General features: G+C 42.8%; 1 protein-coding gene across 2 annotated transcripts in view; it reads right to left on the reverse strand.

Moving 5' to 3' along the window:
• Positions 1-16,650, reverse strand: part of LOC122795868 (hippocampus abundant transcript 1 protein-like) — a gene marked incomplete in the record, with an annotated part of 997,490 nt that overhangs the window by 382,669 nt on the left and 598,171 nt on the right. For both annotated transcript variants that reach the window (XM_044064280.1, XM_044064281.1), the window contains 1 exon segment: positions 14,652-14,765. In XM_044064280.1, coding sequence (XP_043920215.1) covers positions 14,652-14,765 — 114 coding nt within the window.

Genomic DNA, 16,650 nt, shown 5'->3' on the forward strand with positions numbered 1-16,650 from the left:
CTCCGGGTATAGTGAGATTCGACCCCCGACTGGCTCTGGAAATGCACAGTCGGGTCCTCCCCATCAGGAAAGGCGATAGGGAGAACCACGAAAGGAATCACGGTCTCCTGAGTTGCGAGGGCCTCCTCTGCCCCTAGGGCGGCATCTACCTGAATAACCACCCCCTCCCCTGCCTCTGGAGGGGGACTCACCTTGTGCATCGGGAAAAAATCTCTGATTTCTTGAACCACATATTTCCACCCCTCTGGGCCTTGGGATAAGGCCTAAAGGGAAGGGAAAAATGGACTCCTACGGCAGACAGAGTTTTTCCCTCTTGCTCGCACCTAGTGAGAGTGTCTTTCGCCTTGGTTCCGAACAAAGAGGAACCATCAAACAGGGCATCGGTGAATGCAGACTTGAAGGCCTCAGCAAAATGACAAAGGCGCATCCAGGCATGTCTCCTAAGAGCGACTCCTGAACTTCGCTCTCTTGGCTGCATGAGAGATCAGCCTCATGGAGGAGTTCGCAATAGAATTGAGGGTAGACATCTGAACGTTGACCTTCTGAGCCACAACCTCAGAAATGTTACCCATTAGAGTATCTCCAAGCTCCTTCTGGAGATCTCTCTGGAGCCGTGTAAAGTGTGATAAGTAATTCAGTGACCGCAAAGTAAAGGCCGCTGAAGAAAACGTATGCTTCCCGTACCGGTCCACAGTTCTAGACTCCTTGTTAGGGGGATGGACAGTGGAAGAAGTCTCAGCTAATTCCTTCTTGGTGGCCGCTGCCACCACCAAGGCATCCACAGGGACTCCCTTGGATAGAAATTCCTTATCAGGAGGGGCAGACAAAAATTTATTGAGTCTCCTAGGGACTGGTTCCGCAGAGTTAGGGGTTTCCCACACCCTTTGACAAACCAGATCCAGAAGCTCGAAGGGTGGAGACACCCAGGATGCAGAGGGCTGAGCACCAAAGGCCTTCAGGAACACTAACTCTTCTTCGGGGGGGGTGGGGGGCTTTGGATGGCCAGTCATCTCTTTGCTTCAAAATCTCTAGGATGTCAGAGAAAGAAACATCCTCAGTGGATGACTTAGGGGACCCCTCAGATTCCTCGAGGTCGGTGTCTGACGTGACAGACTCATCTTGGGTATCTATGTGCTTCCTCTTGCACGTTCTCTTTCTGGGTGGCTCCTTAGGCAAAAACTCTGAGGGGCCCTCAGAAATATGGGGACCACTCGTGGGGGTAACCTGAGGCCTTGGGGCTCCGCTGTCAAGAGATAGAGGGCGATCAGGGACCTGCACCGGTGCTGTAGGGGACAGAGTAAGCGAACCGTATGATGCCGCCGATGACTTGGCCAGCGTGCTCCGCATGGCCTCGGAAGCTGGTCCTCCCGGGTCCGAAGATCGACCAGCCTCCAAAGCTGAGACAGGAGTCAGGCTTCCCCATGCTGAAGCACTGAGAGGGAGACTAGGAGCCGAGAGATGTTCCAAAGCCTCTCCCTTGGGTCCAACCGAGGAATCCTGAATCCTGAACCCCATGGATGGCACCAAAGGGGTCGGAGCTGATGTCGGAACCAATAAGCCAGGAGAGGCTGTCGGAACCGACCTAGGGACATCACACAGAGCTGAGCACTCCGGCTCCAAAAGCTGAGATGCGCTCGGAGGAGGAAGTATCGATGTAGGTAGAGGGACCGGCTCCGGAGCTGACAGGGTTGGAGCTGAAAACAATTTTGCCAGTACCGGTGACTGAAGAAGTCTCTGCACCACTCTATCAACGTCCACAACCGATAAGGTCCTGGAAGATTTGGAGGATAGGGAAGGAGATCGAGACCTCCTCTCTGAAGGAGACCTGCGAGGAGGAGATACCGGCCTAATGCTAGGCGACCGGCTCCGAACAGGCTCCATAACCACTGACACTTCCTGCGGCCCCCAAGGACAATGGAGCCGAGGATGTCGTTGAAGATTTTGCTGTTTTCTCCGGCGGCTCCGATGATCCTAATGGAGCCGGGATCGCTTTTTTGCCTTGGAAGATTTAGCTTTTGATGGAGAAGACTTAAAGCTGGAAGCACTCTCCAAACCCTCCTTGGAGGGTTTCAGAAGTCCCTTCAAAATCAATTTGTTCTTCCTTTCCTGAAGAACACGCAGGCTAAAAGCATGACAAAAACTACACGATTCCTGGAGGTGAATCGCTCCCAGACAGTACACACAGAGTGTCCATCAGTGATGGACATCTTAGAACTACACTTGGTGCACTTCTTAAAGCCTGAGGGCTTATGCTCCTCTTTGAAAAACATGGTGGTTCCCCTAATAGTTTAAAATTTTGTGTGCTTGGTAAACCATTCTCCATTGGTTGAGGGGGGGATTATTCTTATAGATTACTTGAATTGGAGACTAAAATGATTTTAACGTTAAAGACTTTGAAGCCTTTTGGCCTTAACCTTGAATTGGGTATTTAATGATGCAACATTCTCTTTTTTAGTATGAAATTGAAAAAATATATATTAGATCTATATTTATATGTACAAATGTATATAATTATGTTTGAACAATTAATGAATTTCGATATAATTTCAAAAAGTTACTTTAATATTTAATTGTATAATTGAGTTGATTGATGTGGTTGTTTGTGCTAATTGCTGCTGAATTTGTATATATACTTGCTTAAGTTATGCATTTATTGTGATCCATGAAGGCGAAATGCCGAGGTACCAGATCGCTTCGCTAATAAATAAGAAACTGGTAAAGTGCTTGGATTTGTGTATTTGATATATACTTCGTGTGCTGGTGTTTTGGACTTATGCTCCTTGGTATCTTTAGACATAGTTACCACTAACTCAAAAACTAGACCAACGGTCAAACAGCCACAATGTGGGAACAGGACAAAAACAGTACACCACAAGACCTCTACTAAAACGGTCCTAGACACAAGTACAAGGGGGAGGACTAATTCCTTTAATTTAAACGGTTTTAGCCCAAGGGAAAAAGTTAGCACACAAGGAAAGCAAGGGGACAGATTAGGTCCTCTAACTGAAACGGGCCTAGCCCACTGGAAACAGCTAGTGGGATACCACAAGAACACGCTATAAGAAAAAATAACTTTTCCACAACACAGTTCAAGAAACACACACAAATAGCTATGAAAAATAGCTTTTATTTTTTTTTTTTTGCAAAACACTTCTCTGCTATAAAGAAGAAAAGGTACTTGGCCACAGCCAAGAGTGACACCACGTCCGAGCTACACGAGCGGCAAACGAGATCTGGGGATAGAGAGTAGTGCAGCATGGGATACCATCTTAGCCCAGCCAGCCAACAGAAAGACTTCGAGCTAAAGCATGGCCGAGTCGGAGCTGACATTCGGCTCCGAACCCACGGGTATGAATGTAGGCGAGATTGGACTACATAACATCAACTGTTTTCTAAAAATAATCCCAAAGCACAGAAATGCTAAGCATGAAGACTTAGGCAACAAAGTAAAAAGAGCTGTGGCAAAACTCATGGACCCTGTGATAAGAAGGTCAACCTGGAATCCTGAAGAGGTAATGGAGATGTTAGGGTATTACAACAAAGATGTCTATAAAGAGCAGAAGAGAGGTAAAATCAGCAAGGCAATATCAGAAGCATTTTTTTTTTAATTTTAAATTCTCCATAGCTTGGTAAAGTGGAATTTACATACATACAAATATTTCATGCACGGACATTAATGCCCTTCTAGCCTGCCAATATACCAAAACAGTTGTTGCCATAACAAGTGTCCACGCTGTTCTTAAAAATATCTAAACTAGTGACTGTTTTAATGTAATCTGGTAGTCTGTTAAGCAATTAATAGGTCAGAATAGATCAGGGAAAAATAAAAACTGACGTAAAACCAAGCAACAGGGAAATCTCCCCAAATGGATGTAATACCTGTACAAATACTGAAGTCAGGAGGAATGGGGGTGTTGAAAATTTAGAAAGCACTGTTTAATGTTCAGAAAGAGGGATACTTAAATTGTGGAAGGTTGCAGTGGTTGTAGTGTTGCCAAAGGAGGGCAAAGACCCTGTAGACTCTCGATCACATAGATTCTTAATCATCGCTACAAAAGTTTATGTCTATACTTAACAGCTAAAAAAAATAGCAACAATGCTACCAAAGCTGACAGACATGTTCAATATGGTCCAAGGAAAAAAGGAGGAACGTGCATCCAGAAGGAAAAAAAGAAAAAGGAGTAGAGCGAAAGAAAAAAATAGCAAACAATGCTACCAAAGCTGACAGACATGTTCAATATGGTCCAAGGAAAAAAGGAGGAACATGTGCATCCAGAAGGAAAAAAAGAAAAAGGAGTAGAGCGAAAGAGAGAATGAGGGAACAAGTGATAGAGAGACCCCTTGTCTTGTGTGAGTAGGCCCATTCTGTAAGGTAGCTTGTGGTAACTGCCCTTGGCTAGGTGCAGAAGAGGGAACCAATGCTGTCTCTGCCAAAAGGGAGTCACCAACAAGATTTTGGGAGAGTCCTGTTCTATCTTGAACAGGAACCTTGGTATGAGAGGAAGGGAGGGAAGGCACAGAGAAACATCCCCTTCCAAGAAAAAGAGAGGGTGTACACTTTCCATGCTACATTGCTTTAGACTGGTGCAAAAGATATGAAGTTGTTTGTTCAGAGGGAAGGCAAAAAGATCTACATGAGGAGTACCCAAGTGTTGGACAATGTCCAGAAATACATCTCTGTAAAGCATCCACTTGTGAATGTGTTATAGACCTGCTCAGACAGTCTGCCACAAGGTTCTCTTCTGAAGGAATATAAACACCCTGAAGAGTCACCAGATACTGGATAACCAGATCCCAAACTGGAAAAGCTAGTCTGCACAGGAGATAAGATCATGTCCCCCCTTGTTTGCTGATGTACCACTTTACTGTGGAATTGCCAGAAAAGATTTTGAGAGGCTGTGGAAGGAGCGGAGTATGGAAAGCCTGAAGAGCAAGGAGGAGCGCTTTCATCTCCTTGATGTTGATATGGTCTGCCCCCTGACGAATGGACCTGAGGCCTTTAGAGGGCCAAAAGAAGCCCCCCATCCCACGTCTGAGGCACCAGAAAAATGTTCTTGAAGGGGACTGGGGCTAAAAAGGAAGCCCTGGGTTGAGAGACAGCTGATTAATCCATCAAATGAAAACTCTTGCTTGAGGCATGGAAGAACAAAAGCTATAAAGTCCAAAGGCTGAGAATGCGGAAGCCATATTGACTTTTGGAACCACTGTAGCTTTCTCCAATGTAGTCTGGCTAAAGGAAGCCTAGAAATAGTAGAACCCATGTAACCCAGAGCACTTAGAAACTCCCTGCTCACAACTAAGACCTGAGGAAGAAAGGATTGAAAAAAGGCAATTAGAGTCTTGAGTGGCGTCACTGGTGCCAGCATAGGAATTGTCTGTAGCCTGCACAAAAGAAAAACATGATCCTGAGAAGTTGAAGGATTTCTGGAAATTTACTGTAAAACCTAGGTTTTGCAAGAGACAAATAACATAGTGGAGGTGCTGAAGCAGGGTCTCTGGAGAGGAAGCCTGAATGAGCAGGTTTATCCAGGTAAGGAAAGATTTGTATCCTCCTCATCCTGCAAAAGGCAATCACAGGAGCGAGGCACTTGGTGAAGACCCATGTGGCAGCACAGAAGTCAAAGAGCAAAGGAGAGAACTGGAAATGCAAACAGAGAAACACAAAAATTTCCTGAAACAGGGATGAATAGGGATATGAAGATAGGCATCCCTGAGATTGTGACAGACTAGGAAAGCCTAAGATATGAGAACAGGAAACAGAGTCTGAAGAGACAGCATTTAAAAGAAAGGACATTCAGAAAGGTGTTGAGCTGATAAAGATCCAGAAAGGGCCTCCAGGTGGAATGGAAATTCCTTGGGGGGGGGGTTCAAAGGCATGACACCATTAAACAACCCATGTGTAAAATCCTGCCATTCATGCTGAGGAGTCTTAGAAGCATGGGAAATGTGCTTTGTTTTCTGCTTATTTTTCAAAGGGATGTCAGCCCTAAAGATCTTAGGAGGTTCGTACCCCTGCTGACAACCAACATAGTGGGAATCTCCTCCCTACAAGAATCTGTGGAACCTCCCTCAGTCCTTCGAATATTATCAGCAGCAGTTCCCCCTCAACGTCCATAACTGGCATCTGCAGAGCCTCAGATTAGGTGCGAGAAGCCGGACCCATGCCGACCTCTGAAACAGTCGCAGCAGAGAAATCAAATGCAATAATGGGCCGATCTTCCGGGAGGCAGTACAGCAGCCGAATCTGACCTAACTTTATTTGGTCTTATTGGAAGACAGCTGACCCTTGGACTGGGGCGATTCCCCCATTACACCCTAATCCAACAACTTAAGATGCTGGTTCTCTACATAGATAGACAAGGATGACAGATGACCATAAAGAGTCTTAAGGATAAGCACTTGACAAATTGTGCACGATATATGCACCCAAGCAAAACAAACACTACTCGTGACGGTCCTTATGGGGAATCTGTCTGTTAGACTGACATCTTTCCCTTCTGGATGACATGTAACCTCATAACTAAAAGAAAAAGAGGACACTTGTCTGAAATTGGCTTGGTAACCAACAGAAACAAATGAGCGTTCAGATCGATTATGAAAGATGGAGTTCGGACTGGCGACAAAGAAGTTCTGAGGTATGTATGCCCGCAGGTTACATTTATACCCTATGCCGTGAGTAGGAAGTACACATGTGATGTTTGACATTCTTGAAATCTAAGGTTTGGCTATATTGGCCAGACATTGGTGCTACCCTTGGCAGGGGATCCCTTTATTAAGGAATACTGCAACAGTGATATGGAAGGATATATGCAGTCATTGCCTACTTCAACTGAAAACTGGATCTGGGAGGAAATTATATAAACTGTAACCCGGGTGATGTTCTCAGCTACACCATAAGGCCTAAAAATACAGCTATGCCTGCCATGCTAGCAAAGGCATTCATGACAGACATCAGACAGTGTCTACAAATGGATCACCACAACAAATATTTGTGTCAATACAAGATCTTCCCTGGAAATATAGTTAGGGAGGTCCTTGAATATGGCTCTCAGTAATTCCAAACAGTGCTGCAACAAGCAAGACACACAGTTGAGGTCCCTAAGCCTTCAAGTGGCAAAGGAATAAACCCTCTTGTCAGACATGTCCCAAGGCTGGGAAGGAAAAGTGTGGTGCACCCCTGGTGTGCACCTGTAGGCAATCTTCAGATATGCTAAACACCTGCCATGACTTTGTCCCAGTTGGTCTTGATGCATTCACAAAAAAGCAATCAAACTTGCTACAGATCAATAGAAAAAAGTCGTCAAGTACTTACCATAACATTCCAGCTGTGTTGTCCATCTTCATTTATCCTTGACACACGAGTTTGGTTCAGATATCTGAAATGACTTGGCCGTTACTACAGCTCACACAGGCCAAAAACTCTCAAGCTTCAACCTTACGCACAATTCCTCAGTCCCAGTTACCGCAGATCGAGTGTGCAGATTAGAAATAACATGCAATTAAGAATGCCTTAATGGAAACCATACCTGCTATGCTTCAATACATGTCATAATCACTATGAAAGTATCCATTCCACTAAAAAAAACAAAAAAAAAATCTTCAAAGGCCAAGGGTTGGAGGGAGGGGAGTCAAAAATAAATGAAGAAGGACAACAGAGATGGATCTTTATGGTAAGTACATAACTTCTTTATCTGATGTTGTTAATCTTCATTTTATCCTTGACATATGGGACAGAGCCCCCAGCTACCTCAAACATCAGGAGGACTCATGGAAGGATATTCCTGAGCACCACTGAACCAAAGGATGCTCTTCCTCTAGAGACCAAATCCAATTTGTAATGAGTAATGAAGGTATGGGGAGAAGCCAAATTAGCCATTGCACATGCATCATCCTTTGAAGCTCTAGACTGAAACACTGGCAATAGATCTTATAGAATGTGCCTTCAAAGTTTTAGGCAAGGCAATTTTATTTTTGTCATAAAGGAAATGCAATCCTTGAGCCATCTGGCTAAGGTCACTTTGCTGACAGGTTTAACAAAACTAGCACTTGAGAAGGACACAAGTAGTTGGTCAGAATTTCTGATGTCTTTAGCTCTGTGAAAATAAAAGCATAATTGTCCATGAACATCTAGCAAATGTAAAAGGTATTCACCTCTGTTCAAAAGGTTTGGAAAGAAGGAAAGAATACTGGCAAATTAATAGACTAATATTAGACTGACCCCACTTTAGGTAGAAAGTTTGTAAGGTAACTATTCTTTGTGAAAAATCCGGTAAGGTGGTTTACATGATAGGGCCTGAATTTCTGAAATTCTTCTAGCAGAGGTTACTGTCATCAAATTTAATGTCTTCCAGGACAAAAACTTTAAATCACAGTCAAAGGGAGGATGTATGATGTTTTGCAATACTAGGCTTAGGTCCCAAGGAGGAGTTTGAGCTTTGAAAGGGGGTTTTATCAATAGTGTCCCTTTTAAAAATTCCTTACAAAGTTTGAGAAACCAAGGAATGTCCTTCCAAACAATCATGGAAGTTTGACATTGCTACAAGTTGAATTCTGATGGTAGAAGGGGAAACTCCTGCATTGAAAAGAGAGGCTAAGCAGTCTAAAATATTTTCAATAGAAGCAGAGAATGGGTCAATATCTTTTTCACACACCCAAATGGTAAATCTCTTCCATTTACTACAATAGTCTCTAGGTGGAAGGCTTATGAGATGCTAAGAGAATTTTGCGAACTGAGGAACAGAGGTTAAGACGCCTGGCAACTAGTGAAACTAAAGGAACCATGCTATCAGCTTGAGGTTCAGAACGTCTGGCTGGACTAGTCCATCTGGATGTGACAGATGGTCTGGAGCTGGGTCCAGAGTCCAAGGTCGTTGAATCAGATAAGGCCAAAGAAAGGGGAATCATATCTATTCGAGGCCAATAAGGTGCAATGAGGATTACTTTGCTCTTCAGCTGGAGTGCTTTCTGTAAGAATTTTGGAATTAGAGATATAGGGGGAAAGGCATACAGTAGCACGGGGGCCAAGTGTGGAGAAGAGCATCTCTCGGTGACTGGGGGGGGGGTTAGTGCAAAGTAGTTGCTAAACTTGCTTAGGGGAAAGGCAAACAGGTTGCAGCAAGGCTGGCCCCATTGATGAAAAATCCTTTCTGCCACTGCTGGATTGAAAGACCACTCGTGACGCTGAAGAATATTTGCTTAGTTTGTCTACTATCACATTGGAACACTGGAATGTACATCGTTATCATAAAGCAGTTGGAAAATATCGCCAACTCCACACTCTAAGTGCTTCTCGACAATGGGTATAACACCTGGTTCCTCCTTGTTTGTTGATGTACCAAACTACTGACATATTGTCTGTTTGGACTGTAACTGTTCCCAGACGAAGAGCTGATTGAAAGACTTGCAGCACTAAAAGCACCTCTCTTAGTTCCAGAACAGTGATATGCAAGTTGGCCTCTAAGGTGGACCAAATGCTGTGGACAGCCTTCCCAGAAAATGCCCCCCCCCCACCCCATCTGGGAGGCATCTGTGGTCACTACGGCCTAGGGCTCCAGGAGGACAAAGGGGCAGCCAAGGAGGATCTCTCTGGAATGCAGCCACCAAGTTAGATCCTTCCTGCAATGATTGATTAGAATCTTGTCCAACAAGGGTTGGCATAGCATAGACCACTGAGATGCCAGTAGCCATTGTAGAATTCTCATGTGAAATTTGGCTAGGGGAACTAGAGTTATTGCTGCTGCCATCGATCTTAGAGCCTGCAAGACTGGAAGAGCGAGTACTTTCTTTCTGTGGATAATCTTCTGAACCTGAATTATAGTTTTTTTGAAGTCTCGCTGGAGGAAAGGATGCCACAGTTGAAGTCATATTTAGTACTGCCCTATAAACTCTAAGCTCAGAGTTGGAGTCAGCTGGGAGTTTTCGTGATTTACCATTATTCCCAGGTACACACAGGCCTTGATAATGTAATCCCTTGCCTCCATCAATCCCTGGTCAAAGCGAGTCATCTAACTACAGAAATACCCAGAATCCCTGCAGTCCCAAGTGAGCTGCTACTACTGCCATACATTTGGTGAACACCCTGGCGTCTGTGGTTAGGTCAAAGGGCAGCGCTCTGAATTAGTAGCGGCTGGCTCTCACCTGGAAGCTGAACAATCTTCTGGAGCATTTGTCCATTTTTATGTGGTAATATGCATCCTGTAGATCTACTGAGCACTTCCAATTATCCTTTCCCAAAAACAGAAGAATGGACAGTTCCATGACCATCCGGAATTTCATTTGACAAACTGATTTGTTCAGCACACTAAGATCCAAAATTGGTCTCAAGTACTCTGTCTTTTTTGGCACTAAAAAGAATCTTGAGTAAATTCCAGATCGCCTCTGATCTGGTGGGACTTCTTGGATAACTCTTTTGTCTAGCTGCCTTTGAATTTCTAGAACTGCTGGTTCCCTCTGATGGGGTGGAACATCGAGGATTTTCTTGCAAGTGGGGGGAAGATTGGAAAAAGGTATGGTATAACCTCTGGATAGGATCTGTTGCACTCAAAAATCTGTTGTAATATTTTGCCAGGCACTTTGGTGCAAGCATAAGCATCCCTGACTGCCTCCAGAAGAAGACAATTGGACTTCCCATCAGGAATGCTGAAAGGGCTTATCTGGAAAGGAGTCCCTAAAGCCCTGATTCTGCACACCATCTCTGTTGCATGGCCGCCGTCTTCCATTGTAGTTCTCCCCTTTGCCTCTATGAGAACTGGTACCACATGTGCCCTGGAAAGACCACTGGGATTTCCTGCATCACATTTTTCCACTGTTCCTCTGATTCCTGGAAAAGGATCTTTGGGGAGTGAAAAAAAAAAAACATATGCCCACTACAGCATGGGTCTTACCATCCTTTTCAAACTTGGATAAAGTCTCTCTAACTTCTGGGCCAAAAAGGAGACTATCTGTCAAAGGGAGAATTGACGAATGAAGACTTAAATGGTTCGCAAAATCACAAAGGCGCATACAGACATGTCTCCTTATGGCTATGCCTGAACCTGCCACTTGGGTAGTCCCTTCGGCTGCATGCGCAATGAGCCTCATAGATGAATTGGAAATTGACACCAGGGTGACCAAATGCGAAGCAACCTTACCTTGGACTCTCTCAGTAACAGCTCCTGCGAGGGTATCTGACAATTCCTTGATCATCTCCCTCTGGAGTCTAGTAAAATGTGCCAAGAAATTCAAAGACCTTAAAGTAAAGGTCGATGAAGCATAAACCCCACTTCCCAAACCTATCCATAGACCAGGACTCTTTACTGGGAGGATGGACAGAGGAACTTTTGTCAGCTAGCTCATTTTTAGTGGCAGCTGCCATGACCATGGCATCTACCGGTAAACCCTTAGCCCAGAATTACTTGTCCTCGAGAGCGAATAGACTTTTGTATGGTCTCTTGGGAATAGGATCAGTGGTGTCTGGTGCCTTCCATGCCCACTGAGATCAACTTAATGGGCTCGTCAGCAGGTGGAGTCACACAAGAGGTAGACAGGTGAGTATCGAAAGCCTGCAGGTACACTGACTTTTCTGAGGAAGGATTTTGGGACTTCCAGTCATCAGTCTGTTTTAAAATTTCCAGAATGTCTCCAAAGGAGACATTAGGGGGTGCCCTTGGAGACTCTTCCCCTTCATCAAAATCTGTTTCCTCTGTGAACGATTCCTGTGGGGAATTAAGTGCTTCCTCTTGCACTTTCTCTTCTGAGGAACCTCCTCAGGAGGGTGGTCTGGGGACGTATCAGAAGAAGACAGAATATAAATCTGTGGGTCCTGGGGATTCAGTATTCGCTATCCCAGTGATTGAACAGGTCGAATAAGAGAGTGTGAGGACAGAATGTGCTCAGAGGTCAGAGGAGTAGCAGCAACAGGGTAGAAATTAAATCTGTTCCTAGACCCAAAGGGGCTGGAGACAAGGGGAGTCCTGTAACTGCTCTTGCCCACAGAATTTCTGAGACTTTTGGTGGAAGGGATAGAGATTTGAGGAGGAGATTTTGGTCTCTGTAAAAAGACCTCTGGCATTTCGCCAACAAAAGGTTCAACAGAAGGCAAATATACCAACCTTGGCAATTCAGGTAGCTCAGCTGTCTGTGCCAATGTAGTCGGCATCAAAGATAAGGTGTCCAGAGTCAAAATTTGACTCTCATGTTGTGTCGAAGCTCTGGTCAATGTTTTAGGAGCCATAACAGTTGTCGGTACCGATGAAATCTTCTCCAGCATGAAGACTTAGATTGACTTTCCATCAGACCCAAAGTGCTTTGTGGAGCTGATGTCTATGCTTTTTGTGAGTCGGTCCCAAAAGGGAAGATGGAAATGACAAGCTCCTCTTTTTAGACTTTTCTAATGACAAAGAGGAGGAAGGGGAAGAAATAGCAGATATGACTTCCTCAAGGCTTATGAAATTAAGCCCTTCAAGACTAATTTATTTTTCCTCTTGATGAGTGTTCTGTGGCAAATGTTGCAGTCCTCATGTAGACGAACACCCCCTATGCAATAGACACACAAAAGATGAGGGTCTGAAAGGTGAATTTTGTGGCCACACTTTTGGTACTTTTTTAAAACCAGTGGGCCCTTTTAGTTTGTCAGCCATAATGACCAGATAGACAAGAAAAACAAACACTACATTCTCCATACTCTACACCCTATAGAAAGGATAGAAACAGAAGAATAGCAAGAAAAATATATAGCTTCTTTTATTTTTTTTTAAAGGAAAAGAAAAAAAGAGGAAGAAGGAGACTATCAACAATGACAGTTTCAGTGACACCAAAGTGTATCGGAATGGGGGGGGGGGGACTATCAACAATGTCAGCAAGAATACATGGAAGTGTATGGGAAGGGGTTAAAAGACAGTAAAGGTACAACAAAGTACGACAGGAAAAAATGATGATAAAGAGGAAGTCTGACGAGATTTTAAACGAATTATTAATAAGATATACTTAGCTCGACAGCTAAGGCAAATACGTCTGTCTGGAAAAGCAGCAAATGAGATCTGAGGTAACTGGGACTGGAGGATTATGGGTAAGGATGAAGCTAGAGAGTTTTTGGCCTATGCAAGCTGTAGTAACAGCAGAGCTGGTTTTGATATCGGAAGCGAACCCTTATGTGAAGGATAAAATGAAGATTGACCAAATCAGACACAATGTCCTTCTCATGAGATAATCTAGCAGAGTAAAGACACCTTCAAGCCTCTAAGATAACATCCATAAATTCTGGCTCCACATAACAAATGTACTGGATGCCTGGTTACTGGTTTCAGGAATTGCCCATACTGAAAGGCAGTCAATCGATCAAGTGTAGGAGACCTCCCAGATAGAGGAAAGGTGGAGAGAGAGGAGCTCTGGGATACAAACTGTTTATCTGAAAAAAAATGACAGCATCCTTACTCAGCCCTTGGGGAAACCTCTGGAAAAATGGTCTTGTGCTCTCTGAACACTAAGAATCTAGTATCCCCCTACAGCTGTTGTACCAACTCAATGTATATTTGACTGTGAACAAGTATACCATAAAAGCAGAATTTAGGGGTGGAGAATTCCTTCACCGGCTGAGGTGCTGGCATTGATCTGAAGTCTCTAAGGAAGAAGTTCACAACAGTGACTCTAGTTCCTACCAACAGATGAACAGTCACAACCTCTTACTAAATGGACCCTGTTGAAACTCACCTAGTGACTCCTCTTCACTACACCTGAACAGTCCAGGTACGCTGCTAGGGAAGCCTTATAGGTTCACAGGTGTTTACTAGGCTACAACAAAAAGTCTCATCCATTAGTACACCTGGCCGATAACCAGATAATGCAAAGGTACGTAGCATGTAAAGCCAATCAGGTGGGGGAAGATGGCAAAAACACCCACTGGTGATGGAGTGAGCAAGTGCACCTCTTGCAAGTTTTCAAGTCTCTTGTAGAAACAAAGGAGTTAAAGAGGACTACCGCCACAAACAAACAAACAAACAAACACACACGCACACACACAAATCAAGGGCAATTCCTGCAACTTAAGAGGTCACTGCTGTACAGACCTAGTATTTCTAGGAAGACCAATCAATTCTTCCAGCAAAATTTCAAGGACAAACTCCAGTGGGCATACTAGTGTCAAGAGGAACCTTCTCTCGAATCCCATGGGAAGCCTCCTTTCAAAATTCTACAGAATTTAAAAATTTTCTGAAAAGAAAAAAAAAAACTAAAGGTAGGGGAACACACAAGTTTTTACTGGTAATAGCAATGACTTATCTGAACTATATGAACAAAAAAAAAGAAGTGGTATTATAGGTGACCAGTATACATATGTAATCACTGCACAATATCAGGGTGTCTATGCTCACTAGAGTATGAAAATTACTGGAAAATATGTAAACACTAATTAGACTACAGGATAAGCCTGACTGTAAGACCCAACAAGCAGATGCTAATTTCAAATTCACAGCAAATATGAACCTACCAACAATTTTAGTTGGTAAGCCAATTAAATATCTTAGTTGGCAAGTACATGTCACTATTCTAAACATGTTTATGCATTAAATCCCCTTATTCTTGTAGAGACAAATGGTAAATTGATATTCTGAACAGGAATTGCATTCGTACCTGGTACCTCTGTCATCTGCAGACACAGATTAAGAAATTTTACTTACTTGTCCCAAATAAAGGAAAAAAGAGGAGTACTGTCCAGCCTCAGGCAAATATGAAAGGAAGACTGTGATGCAGATTAGTAAAACTGTTGAATCCTTTCCAACTTTCTTCAAAGACTAAACAAAAATTAAAGCAAGAAGAATACATCAAATGGTGTTTAGGGATTAACAATAATCTAGCACTCTGTGTTTCAATGCAAAAGTGCTCAGTAAAGTAAATATTTCTGATATAAAAAAACACAAACACAAGCATTTTTCTCATATGCCTAAAGTAAAAGGCAGCACAAGGTACTCTGCAATGGAGCTAAATAGATTACTTAAAGATTAAGCTCTAAGACAATAAACAATGATTCAACATGAATAGAATGAAATATCTCTAATGCTGTCAACTGATGCAAAGTATGCATTACTTTCATAAGTAATAATTTGTATTCTACACTGTCCACACCAGTTTAACCTCTAAATGGACAGAGAAATAGAACCTAGGAATGCAAATGATACAGGGCTGGGAAAAAAAAAAACAGAAAGAACTAATAACTTGAAGAGAGTGGATAAACCAGTTATTCTGTTGGTATCTTACTACTTTCACAGGTACATCCTCCTAACTGCTAAGGGCGAAATAAGTAACAGTCATACAAAGCGAACCACACTGATATCACTTCCCAGTCATTCAATATTTTAAGCACTGATGACTGTTAAAAACAATGTCAATTTATCTTAAAACTATCCTGTGCTTGCAGATGAATTTACCTCAGAAAAGTAAAATTACTCCTACAAAGGGAAAGTATGTCAAATAATGCTCTGTTGTTCTGGAGAGGAGTCTTAAGTGGGAGCAAACTGCACAGAATATAATGTAACACAAAATTATACAGCAACAGCCAATGACATGCCAAGCTGGCTCTACCCATAAGCAGCACTCTACATCAAGGAAGCACACTTCACACTACAGTGAATGAATCCAGCTTTACCTAACATAGTGTGCAAATATTTAAAACGCATTTTTAAAGTTCACGCTAACAGGGCCTTTTTGTATCCTGCTGATTTACCCTAATGCAAATACATCATATGGTGCAAATACACGTCCATCTGAATAACAATATAAGTGCTCGAGTAGCTGCAGTAGATTGCACTACAGTAAAGAACAGGGTGAATTTCCCAATGCTCACTATACTGCGATCTTTATTCAAAAGGTTTGAGTTTTCAAAAACTCAATCATATGGTCTCGACCATATGAATTTCAAGTTTCTGAAAACTCGATCAACTGATGGGAAGATTATTATATAATATACACACACACATGTATATGTTGTGTGTGTGTATATATATATATATATATATATATATATATATATATATATCAAATCTATATTCATATATGTTTATATATGTGCATATATATATATACATATATATATATACACACACACATACACACACAACATAACACAACAAAGCCAGTCACTGTAATACAGACAGAAGCATTTACAGTGAAGTCTGGGATTAACAGTGTGAAATACTGTTGTAGTTGTTTTTTTCCCCTGTTTTCAATGTGACAACTTTTTTTTTTTAACACACCACTTCATTTTTAGTGTAGATTGTTCTTGTGGTAGTTAAGGTTTTGCTTCCACTAAAAAGTGTTTGCTTAGCACACACTGGCTCCACATGTGGCACAGATGTATTACAACACAAGCAGTATATTTGATCAGTACTGCATTCTGATGCCTACATCTTACATTGAAGTCTTAGTTTATTTATTTTTTTTACAGACTAAACAGATTGAAAAATCTCCAAAGAAGGCAAAGGTACTAAGGTGGAAAGAGAATTCTGAGGACAACTACCAAACATAGCTATTATAAGCAATAACCCACGCCTGGGTGTGGGTAATGCAGGATTTACCCACGGTTGGCGTGGTTTGGTCCCGAGGGCGAAGCCCGAGGGACCAAACAAAGACCACTGTGGGTAAATCCCGCATTACCCACACCCAGAAGTGGGTTATTGCTAT

This window comes from Protopterus annectens, chromosome 2.part2 (assembly GCF_019279795.1).
Source record: "Protopterus annectens isolate FY-2018-M chromosome 2.part2, PAN1.0, whole genome shotgun sequence".
Classification (NCBI taxonomy): Eukaryota; Metazoa; Chordata; order Ceratodontiformes; family Protopteridae; genus Protopterus; species Protopterus annectens.